Here is a 12,379-nt window from a genome sequence, read left to right on the forward strand (position 1 = left end):
AAGAAAACAATAACTTCTTCTTTAGCCTGGTTGCATCCACTCCTGGACAAAGGCCTCCCATGAGTTCTCCACTCTTCTCTGTTTTGTGCTATTTGGTACCAGTTTCTCCCCACTTTTGCTTTGAAGTTATCTAGCCATCGTCTTTGTGGTCTTCCTCTGCTACGACTATGCTCGCGTGGTCTCCATTGTAAAATGTTTCTCGTCCACCTTTCGTTGTTTTGCCGTGGCACGTGTCCTGTCCTATCCAGCTCCATTTCATTTGCGCAATTCTTCCAATAACATATTCCACCTTCGTCCTGTTTCGTACGTCCCATTTCGAATATGTTCTCTCAGAGATACTCCTAAGAGAGCTCGTTCGATGGCCCTCTGTGTTGTTCTTAATATATTGGCTGATAACCCTGTAAGTCTCACGGTCTCCACTCCATAAGTCATAACTGGTAGAATACAACAGTTGAGTACCCTTTTTTCTAGATTTATTGGTATCTTTTTGTTTTTCAACACATCACTGAGTCTTGCAACTGCTGCCCAAGTAATTCAGATTCTTATAGCTATCTCGTCCGTTTGATTCTGTTTGCCTAGTTTGATCGTGTGACTCTTCGACACTTTCGATCTCACTTTTGTTTTATTTAAATTCATTTTTAAACGGCCTTTCTCAGATTCATGTTTAAGCATCTTTAGTATGTAGATTGGTTCTTCTGTATTGTTGCTAATGAGCACTATGTCATCGGCAAATCTTAGATGACTTTCTTGCGTTATTCATTTCGTTTAATACGGTCCAGAGTTCTATTGAATCGAATGCCCCATTGTACAGCAAGAACAACAATACAAATGAAATATTAATGGTAGGCGGTCAGCAGTCTGAGAGAGTAAAAAATATATTTACTGGGAACGATAATCACAGAAAATAACGATTATACTCCAGAAATAAGAGAGAGAATTGAAAAAGCACGTGCCAACTTCGTGAAAATGAAAAAGATTTTATGCAGCAAAGATCTGATATTGGCCCTCAGAATAAGGCTAATTATATGTTATGTACACAGTGTGCTTTACTAAGGAGCTGAATCATGGACATTAAATCGAAATGCAATAAATCGACGAGCAAGACAGAGAAGAACTAGTTTTGGTGTTAGTGAAATAGTTTTGAGTATTTTTTTCTGTTAACAATCATTTTTAATATCTTTATTATAACCTTTTTGGACCTTATTCTGCGGTATCTCATGAAACTGATTACGCAAAAAGATCTCATGGGAATATTTTTCCCAAGAAACACGATGTTTTCGCCTTGCTTAAATATATTTTGCCGAATTTAAAATCAAAATCCTATTCTTTTCTTCTATTCTTTTTCTATCATACATTGACTTTATTCTCTCAGATATTTGTAGTTCTTAACACGTTGATGAACAGAACGTATATAGACGACATTTTTAAAATAACGAGTTATGACAAAAAATCGGTAGATTTTTGTAGATTTTTTGTCACATTACATCTACAGATGCATATGAAATATAATATGACATCCATGGTCGTCGTCCACATGTTTACAAAAAACATATTGTTTCCATAAAACAAATTTAGCAATTTCGCTATTACACTGGCGGACAAAAAATTTAGGTCACTAGATGAATTATTTGATGCCTTGGATTTCCTAAACCTGTTGTCCGATTTGAATGATTTTTTTAGTATGTTATAGCTTTATTATTTAAGAATCCTAGTGTGTTAATATTGTTGCTAGACAGGTAAATGTCATTTTATACCGGGTGTAACAATCATACTGTGTTTTTCCTTAAAGTTCGGAACACTCTGTGGAATATTATAGTATAGATAAAATATTAAGATTAGAACTCAATTGTAGCCTTAGGCTTTCTGAACATTTTCTTTTTTGATTCATTTGCTTATGTTGGATAATAAAAAAGTTAGGTACTTTAACAACTAGCCATGTTCTTCATCAATACAGGGTGTTTCTAAATAAGGGCGACAAACTTTAAGGGGCAATTCTACATGCGAAAAATAATGACAATTTGCTTTATAAACATATGTCCACAAATGCTTAATTTCCGTGATACGGGATGTTGAATTTTTTCTTACCAACTGACGGTTTATTTCTTGATCTAAAACCGATTGAGGTATGCAACTGAAATTTGGTAGGTTTTAAGAGGTAGTTATTGCGCATTGTTTGACATACCATTAAGAATTTTGTATTCACCATTGGCGTGCATACGGGTATAAATATTTTAGATACATCCCGTATGCACGCCAATGGCGAATATAAAATTCTTAATTGTATGGCAAACAATGCGCAATAACTACCTCTTAAAACCTACCAAATTTCAGTTGCATATCTCAATCGGTTTTAGAGCAACAAATAAACCGTCAGTTGGTAAGAAAAAATTCAACATCCCGTATCACGGAAATTAAGCATTTGTGGACAATGTTTATAAAGCAAACGGTCATTATTTTTTCATGTAGAATTACCCCTTAAAGTTTGTCGCCCTTTTTTAGAAACACCCTGTATTGATGAAGAACATGGCTAGTTGTTAAAGTACCTAACTTTTTTATTATCCAACAAAAGCAAATGAATAAAAAAAGAAAGTGTTAAGAAAGCCTAAGGCTACAATTGAGTTCTAATTTCAATATTTTTTTCTCTATGCTATAATATTCCACAGAGTGTTCCGAACTTTAAGGAAAAACACAGTATGATTGTTACACCCGGTATAAAATGACATTTACCTGTCTAGCAACAATACTAACACATTAAGATTCTTAAATAATAAAGCTATAACATAATAAAAAAATCATTCAAATCGGACAACAGGTTTAGGAAATCCGAGGCATCAATTAATTCATCTAGTGACCTAAATTTCTTGCGCGCTAGTGTATATTCTACTCTGCAAAATTCATATAGTGTCACAACACTTGCTTATACATTTGACGCACTGTCCGTCAAGGTGTTAAAAAGTTTATGTATAAACAAAATTTGTGCAAGATTTTTACAAGATTGCAAGCGGTCATAAAATTTTATTACCATTTTTCAGTGTGAGATAAGAGATGACTAACAACTGGAATATTTAGTTACCGAGAAACATAATATGCAAATAGTCTATGATGTGAAGCCGCTCTCGTCTGAAAAAAATTCTAATTTGGTTTCTTTGCGGATTCCTATTCAAAAATGTCCCCTTTAAATAAATCAGAAGGGTGCCGGCGAAATTTTTGGGCAGAAATTTTCTAAACAATGTTTCTAAACAAATTCACAAGATTGGTAATTGGTATTTAGTGTAATTCAATCTGAATCTTTCTGAATCTATTTCGATTATGACTGGTCGATTTTGGCTGCGGGGGGAAACTATGGAGTACGGTTCGGAAGCTTGGGAGTAGTTGCAACTTGCAACTGTGAGTTACTCGAAACCCAGCATAGATCGAGGTTGCGCCTTTGCTCCATCTCCTATAAAAGAAAGTAGTTTTATCTTTTAGACTATGAATAAGGTGAATATTGATTTCTTCGGCCAACTCCAGGAGTTTCCCCCATTTACATGTGGTGACCGCTTAAGTCCTGTAACCTGTAGGTTGGTTGTTGGTTTTCCACAGTTTTGTCGTGCGATATGATTGGCGTATGTAATTGGTACATTGTAAATAATTGAAAAAATAAATAAATTGTTTAAAAAACTATGGTAATAATAATATACAAAATTTAAAGAGAAGTAGTCCCGGTTGTGTGGTAGCTCCCGCATGAAAAATGCCTCCCATTCAGTTTTTCTGGAATTCCTGCTCAAAAATGTCTCCTTTAAACATTATGAGAAGGGTGCCGGACGGCATTTTTGGGCAGAAATTGTTTAAATAACTTTTTTCTACAACCGTGTTAAAAATGCAATTTTTAGCACTCCATACGAGCGTTAAAAATGCTACTTTAAGGCACTAGTGCTTTAAAAATTTTAAGGCACTGCAGTTAAAAGTGAATTGTCAAATAGGGAACTTGCATATATTTTTAAATATTAAAATAATATTAAAAAATATAAGGTAACATGATCTTAAAACGCATGCATGCAAAAAAATCAAATATTTTTAACTCATACGCTTATTACGCAGCTTTGAAAATGCTATAACATTCAAATTTCTTCAGAGACGCGTAAACGGGTCTGACGTCACGACCCACTGTCTACCTGCCATCGACAAAAAAACCGCTAGGATATTTCGAAAATATTATTTACAAATTCATTCACATTCACTTAAAACTCTTATGTAGAAGTCGATTGTATAAATAAAAGTTCAAAAGAAATAAAGGTTGTTTTGGGGATTGTATTAACTCCATTTAATCGTATTTAATTGGAAATTCCAAGGTATTATTTGTGTTCTTGTGGGTATAGTTCATAATTAGTTTATTAATTTCAAACTGAAATTGATCAGGTGTTGAAATAGATATTGTAAATAGGTGTTGAAATAGATATTGTATTGTTTATTTTTAAGCTTTTTTTTCTTCTTTGTTATGAATCTAAAATATTTATAAATGATATGTTTTAGTTTTGTTTATTACAAAATATTACGACTGAAATATATGTATTCGAAAATTTAATTATAATAAGGGACAAACGTTTTGACAAACGTCATAATTTTGAAAAAAAAAATGTTTAAACTTTAATTCAAGCACTTGGCTATTTTAAGTTTTTAAACTTCGAAAATGCATATTATCGCATTTTTCAGATTTTAAATCGCCCTTAACTCGAAATCTATCAACTTTTGAGAAAAATGACAACATACCTTTGTTGTTAGAATGGCCCAAAAAACCTAAAAAAATATTTTCCGGAGCAAAAAGGGTGATCTTTTGAATTTCTTAAAAAAAAAATTAAACAATTTCTGGCCTAAAATTTCGCCCTGCGCACTTCATATTTCCTTAAAGAGAACATTTCTGAACAGGAATCCGCAGAGAAACCGAACGATAATTTTTTTTAGACGGGAGCGGCATCACAACATGGACTAAATGTTTCTTGCTAACATTACATTGTTATTAGGCCGTGATAAAATTACTGTCTAAACAATTTGGCAACAGGACCAATTGAGCCAATGGGTGTAAGGACAGAATAGTGTTCAGGTTTCTACATTATTACAGAGTCATCATGTAGAAATCTACAATTAAGTTGAAAATGTTACCACAGTAACATGCTACAGTACAGCCATCTCTAGGATCAGAAACAAATTAATTGAGGGTTCATATCAACCTTAAGCATAACGATTACGGCAACGTTAAAAAGCAGAGTTTTGCAGCCTGTCAAGTAGGTTTTTCGTGTCATCGTTATCGTTATTTAAACATAACCTCACTTCACAACGTTATTGTAATTTTAAGCACATACTTGAACAGTTTTTGATATTTTAATTTATAGCTCATCAAAATTAGAATCTATGTAAATGTAATTTTACTGATTTTATTACATTCTGGCAACAAAGCAATTTAACCATTACTATAACGATAACGATAAGCACTACTTTAAACCTCCGTAAATTACGGAATCCCTTATGTTTAATAACGATAACGGATCAAATATTCGCTACTGCGCAGACGTAGTATAACGGAATTGCAAAATAAAAGGTGCAAAATCTCTCTAGTGTTGGGAATCAGACAAGGACTAGGCACTAGAGAAGTTCTGTTTGATCTAAATGTTATCCTACAGAGATGCTTGGACGTCAATTAAGAGATATAATATACGCCTGCTTCTTCGTAGATTTCGAAAAGGCTTTCGACAGGATACGTCGTGATTTACTTGAAAGCAAAGGCATAGATAATAAAGATGAGAGAATAATACTGATTTTATAGTGGATTCAGACGTAATAAGAGTAGACGTCAACACGTAGAGTGAAATAAGAATGTATATCTTCGCCACTACTTTTTGACGTCTATAATGAAGAAATTTGCACCAGTTTTATCCAACGCAATTGAAGGAGTAAACGTCAATGAGGAAGCAATAAATAACATAAGATATGCAGAAGATACTTCAACTTTTACTAGAGAATATGAATAAAGTATGCAGTAACACCGACTCACAAGAGTGTTATAACAATGGTCAAAATTCATTAGTTATGCTTCGAATTGCTTTCTCATCCAGCTTATTCTCCTGATTTGGTCCCCTCTGAGGATCATTATCTGTTCCCAAATCTTAAGGGATGGCATGTAACTGTGGATAATAATTAACACTTATAAATAAATTTCTATTTACAAAAAAACTCAATTTGAACTTTTTAGATTTTCCTGTGTGCCACGGGGTCCAGTTCCGTTGTGCCAACGCTCTTTGTATTCCGAGCCAATTCCGCTGCGATGGTTACCAAGACTGCTCCGATGGGTCCGACGAAGTGAACTGTACGTCCATCGTTTGTCCAGACAACAAGTTCCTATGTCCGAAGGGTGGTCCAGGAGGCACGCACAAATGCATTCCGAAGAGCAAACTATGTGATGGAAAAAAAGACTGTGAAGACAATGCTGATGAAGAAATTGCTTGTTGTGAGTATTTTTAATAACTTTACTAGGGCAAATACAGTCGGAAAAATGAAAGAATACCCATGAACGAACATATAAAACACGTTGTATTTTCCTGTCACCGTGTCACAAAGAAAATTATCCAGTGGAAGTACATGTAACAATAATTATTACATGCACTTGCGCTGGCCAATTTTTTGTGTGACACGGTGACAGGAAAATATAGCGTGTTTTATATGTTCGTTCATGGGTATTCTTTCATTTTTCCGACTGTATGTGTTGTTGTTATAAAACTTTTCCAACACTTTTTTATCAACAAGGTGGATTTCGTATTTCGTATATTTTATATATACAGTATGTCCCTGTAAGTTGTATCCATATGGAAAACTTTTTTATTATTAATTTTACGAAAAAAAGTTATTCTTCATAAAAAGCTCTGCATGGTCCAAAACCTAAGAGTTAACCATCGAATATCAAATTTTTTAAATATTATACGAGGTATGTCAAAAAGTTTGAATTTCACTCAAGAGTAAAGCTTTATTTTTCACAATATTGAAAATTGCTATAATGAAAAGTTGTTTGGAATTAAAAACTATATTCTAATATGCAATTACATCCTTCTAATTGAAAAAAATTTTTTTTTGAAAAATTATGGATAACTAACATTATTTTCACTTATTTCAATTCTGATAACTCTTTTATTATTAATTTTACGAAAGAAACTGATTCCTAATAAAAAGTTCTGGATGGTCTAAAATCTAAAATATCTAAAATCTTTTATCATATTTTATCAATTTTATACGAGGTATGTCAAAAAAGATAAATTTGGATCAAAAGTAAAGTACCTTTATAGTTCAGAATATTTCAATTAGAAGGATGTAATTACATACTGAAACATAGTTTTTAATTATAAATAACATTTCATAATAACGATTTTCGATATTGTGAAAAATAAACATATTTTACTCTCGAGCGAAATTCATATTTTTTGACATACCTCATATAAAATTGACAAAATTTTACATAAGATCGTTGTATTTTAGGTTTTAGACCATGCAGAACTTTTTATTAAGAATCGCTTTTTTTCGTAAAATTAATAATAAATGAAAATAAGGTTAGTTATCCATAATTTGTCAAAAAAAAAAATTTTCAATTAGAAGGATGCAATTGCTTACTAGAACAGCGGTTCTCAACCACCGTGGCGCGACACACTGGTGTGCCGGAAGAACCTATCAGGTGTGTCGCGAGATTTACGAATACGATATTTTTATTTATATTTTTTTACTTGTTATAATATACCAATCATGCATTCAACCATTTTTTTAACTATTAGGTAGGTATATATCACGTTATACCAATCAATAAAGTGCCAATCCGTAATTGTTTCATCTCTAACTGTTTTTAAAATTTAACCGACATAACTTGCGTTATGAATATTTGCGCAAAGCGGGAGATCTTGTTTACTGTACTTACCTACTATTACTAGCAAAAATTGTACTTATAAGGATGTCGCGAATCTGTAAGGAGTACGTTAGTGCGTCGCTGAGTAAAAAAGGTTGAGAACCGCTGTACTAGAATATTGTTTTTAATTCCAAACAACTTTTCATAATATCAATTTTCAATATTGTGAAAAATAAAGCTACTTTACTCTTGAGTGAAATTCAAACTTTTTGACATGCCTTGTATAATATCCAAAAAATTTGATATTTGATGGTGAAATTTTCGGTTTTTGATCATGCAGAGCATTTTACGAAGAATAACTTTTTTTCGTAAAATGAATAATAAAAAGTTTTCCATATGGATACAACTTACAGGGACATACCTACTGTATAATCATGAGTCTACAACAAACTATTGTTTCCATACTCACTTTTTTTGGTCTTCCAGCTTTTAACAAAGTATAAACTATTATCTAGATAGATAGATTTAAAGTGGTTGCCTTCTGGCTTATTCCACTGCGACCTTTTTAGATCTATTGTGGTCCTCTAGTCCTAGATAACATTCTCTAGCCTGACCCTTGTTAAAAGGTCTAATAGCTTCGAGACAACCTTCCATTTAACTATTTGCCGGTGGATTTTCTTCTCCTAATGCAAAGAACTGCACATTTGCCAGGCTGTCACACTGAAATAAAATGTGCTCTTCTGTTTCTTCTTCCATGTGTCAGAATCTGCACATGTCATCATCTACATTCCCATCAGCTTCAATTGCCTATTCAGCTTACGGTGCCCTGTTAGCAGACCTACTATGGCTTTGACTGTTTTCCTGTCTTTGGAACCTTGTGATGACACACAATATTGTCTGACACCTCTTTAAATGAGAACTTTTGTCTGTTGCTTTACCATCTACCAGAATGGAAGCTTCTTGATTCCAATATAGATGTTTTAAAACTCTCATCTATGTTAATCATTTCTAGATACAAAAACAGCCCATCATGTTGGACCGTATTAAACGCCTTTTCAAAATCTATAAAGCAGACGTAAATTGGCTTCTCTACTTCCCACGACCTTTTCATCTATCTTCATCTATTTTCGTGAATCCTCTTCTACTCTTTAGATATATTCATTTTACTTTTATTCACAAAGAATAGGTAATAATTCATTTTAAATGAAAGATGAAGTAGTTTTCAATCCTAATAGCAATATTAATAATATTTAAAAATATTAAAATATTACTAAAAGATTTTTAAATTGAAAACTTATTGGTCCATTTCCTTGGTAACACCTCCATGGCTTCTAAAATTTGCAAGCCAGATGGATGCTGAAGCGTAGAAGACAAGAGGGAATTCAAAAACTTACAATTCACGACCCCGTCTGTTCAGCTGGTAAATTCCAACAGAAAATGGACCTAGTTACTCAAAGAAGTAACGACCAATATAAAAATAAAATAAAAATTCCATTTTTATTCAGTTGCAATGCGAAGGCAAAACAATCTTATTTTTCAATTAGAATACGGAGCGCAGTCCAGCCCTCTGAATCGACGATTTTCGAGTCTTGTTGGAGTCTCATCGGAGAGAACGTAAGCCTGCTACTCCATACTCCAATTAACCAACACCTAGAGTTTATCACCCACACCGCAACTGACGTGAATGGACTAGGTGACTAGCGTCATCTTTCATGAAAACTACTTCATCTTTCAATTGCCAGATGACGCTAGTCACCTAGTCTATTCACGTCAGTTGCGGTGTGGGGGATAAACTATCTGTGTTGTCAATTGGAGTATGGAGTAGCAGGCCTACGTTCTCTCCGATGAGACTCCAACAAGAGTCGAAAATCGTCGATTCAGAGGGCTGGATTGCGCTCCGTATTCGAATTGAAAAATAAGATTGTTTTGCCTTCGCTTTGCAACTAAATAAAAATGGAATTTTTATTTTATTTTCATTCTAAATGATTTTACCAAATTATCTTATAAACATTTAATGATAATCACATGTCTGGGATAATGACAGATACTAATAGAATATATATTTTTTAGCTATACTAAACTGTCCAACCCTCAGCTGTGAGTATAAGTGCCAAGCGTCATTAACCGGAGGATCATGCTACTGTCCTGAAGGCAAGAAATTATCATCCGACAATAGAACGTGTACAGATAGGGACGAATGTTTAGAATGGGGATACTGCGACCAATACTGTTCAAATACCGATGGAGGTAAGATTGTTATAAAGAGCCAACATAAATAAAGCAACTTTCCGCACACATTTTACGAAAAATGTATTGCCACTCAAATACTATAAGATTGATATGAATAGATTCGTCTCGAAATTACAACCATTTCATATCTTTGCGCCAACTCGGAATTTTGATTAATAACGACATAAATTGTAATTAGAAATTACATTTTTGAAGTCAATAAAACTGTCATTCATCCATATTAGTCTAGTCGTGTTAAAAACAGCTTAATCCAGCGTGAGCTAAGCCGATTAGAAGACCTATCTACTCTGGTACGACTGACCAAATTATACCTACTTTATTATATATAATATAAGATAGGAGTAAGTCTCTGCCTTAATACCTACCTGCAGAAAGATTTATGAAGTGCCAATTCACAAAATCTCTTTTCTCTCTCTAGCTTACGTACATATCCATTTGATTTTATACAGGGTGTTTCATTAATAATTGTCCATATACACTGGGGTGCAAAATAACCGGACACCTTAAAAATGGGTCATTTTTGATGTCTCGAATTTCCTAAATATGTTGTCCGATTAAAGTGATTTTTTAATATGTTATAGCCTTATTAAAAAATATAGACCATAAAAAGTTAGGTACTTTAACAACTAGCCATATTTTTCATTGAAACTTTAAGGGGTAATTAAAAGTATGGCAAACTTTAAGGGATAATTCTGCATGAAAAGATAATGACAGTTTGCTTTATAAACGGTGTGTCGGCAAATGCTTCGTTTCCGAGATAGGGGGTGTTCAAATTTTTCTTACAAACTGACGATTTATTTATTGCTTTGAAACCGGTTGAGATATGCAAATGAAATTTAGTGGGTTTTAAGACGTAGTTATTGCTCATTTTTTGACATACAATAAAGAATTTAATATTCACCATTGGCGCGCATACGGGTAATATGACGTCTCATATTACCCGTATGCGCGCCAATGGTGAATATTTAATTCTTATTTGTATGTCAAAAAATGTACAATAACTACTTCTTAAAACCCACCAAATTTCATTTGCATATATCGACCGGTTTTAAAGCAATAAATAAATCGTCAGTTTGTAAGAAAAATTTGCTGAGAAACTAAGCATTTGCGAACATATGTTTATAAAGCAAACTGTCATTATTTTTTCATGTAGCATTACCCCTTGAAGTTTGCCAAACTTATTTAAAAACACCATGTATTAATGAGAAATATGGCTAATTGTTAAAGTACCTAATTTTCTTATGATCCAACATAAGCGAATGAATCAAAAAACAGAATGTAGAGAAAACATGAGGCTATAGTTGGGTTTTAATTTGAGTGATTTATAAATGCTAGAATAATCCACAGGGTGATGCGAAGTTTGAGAAAATACAGTTTTATTGGTACAGCCGGTATACCAGGAGCGTCATTTGAAATTTTGATAGGGGGGGCAAGCATTATATATACAATACATTTATATGCAAACATAATACAAAATTGATCTATTTTTTGTAAATTTCAGTAATTTTCAGGGTCAGGGGGGGGCAAATGCCCCCCTGCCCCCTATCAAATGACGCCACTGCGGTATACAATGAAAATTTACCTGTTTAGCAACAATATTATTACAGCGATATTGTTAAAGAATAAGGCTATAATTTATTACAAAATCACTTTAATCGGACAACAGGTTTAGGAAATTCGAGACATCAAAAATGACCCATTTTTAAGGTGTCCGGTTAATTTTGCACTCCAGTGTAGTAACTGGAGAAATCTTAGCACAAAATACGAAGATTTAACCTAAAACACTTAAATAAAATGTGGTTCCTTACTGAGTTACAGGGTGTTTTATCTAAAAATTTAAAAATTGTTTTTGCTGAGCATTTTAAAACTATCCGCCGTATCCTTTTCATACTTGGCACAAAGTGTGACTACTGTACACCCTACTAAATTATGATAAACAAACGTTTCTAGCTACTATCAGAGGCGTACGACAAGGGATAGTGAATGGTTGACCCTTCTCAAATTCTACGCCACTGGAGGAATTACTATTTTAGTGCCAATTGTAGATTCTCCAATACTTTCTACGTAAATAATATACTCTTCATTGGTAACGATAAAGTCATTAGTTTTCGAGATATTTGAAGTTAAATATGAAACGTCACAGTTATTTTGATTAATTTATGATATATGATTCATATATCATATTATGATTAAAATGTAAAAATTATTTGTACCCAGTACTTTAAAACTATTTAGCGTATCCTTATCATACTTGGCAGGAAGTGTAGGTAC

General features: G+C 33.3%; 1 protein-coding gene across 2 annotated transcripts in view; it reads left to right on the forward strand.

Moving 5' to 3' along the window:
* Positions 1-12,379, forward strand: part of LOC126879937 (low-density lipoprotein receptor-related protein 2) — a 538,921-nt gene that overhangs the window by 457,911 nt on the left and 68,631 nt on the right. For both annotated transcript variants that reach the window (XM_050643311.1, XM_050643312.1), the window contains exons 5-6: positions 6,227-6,481; positions 9,929-10,105. In XM_050643311.1, the coding sequence (XP_050499268.1) occupies positions 6,227-6,481; positions 9,929-10,105 (432 nt within the window). The remainder of the gene's footprint in view (positions 1-6,226; positions 6,482-9,928; positions 10,106-12,379) is intronic.

The sequence above is a fragment of the Diabrotica virgifera genome, chromosome 2 (genome assembly GCF_917563875.1).
Source record: "Diabrotica virgifera virgifera chromosome 2, PGI_DIABVI_V3a".
Taxonomy (NCBI): domain Eukaryota; kingdom Metazoa; phylum Arthropoda; class Insecta; order Coleoptera; family Chrysomelidae; genus Diabrotica; species Diabrotica virgifera.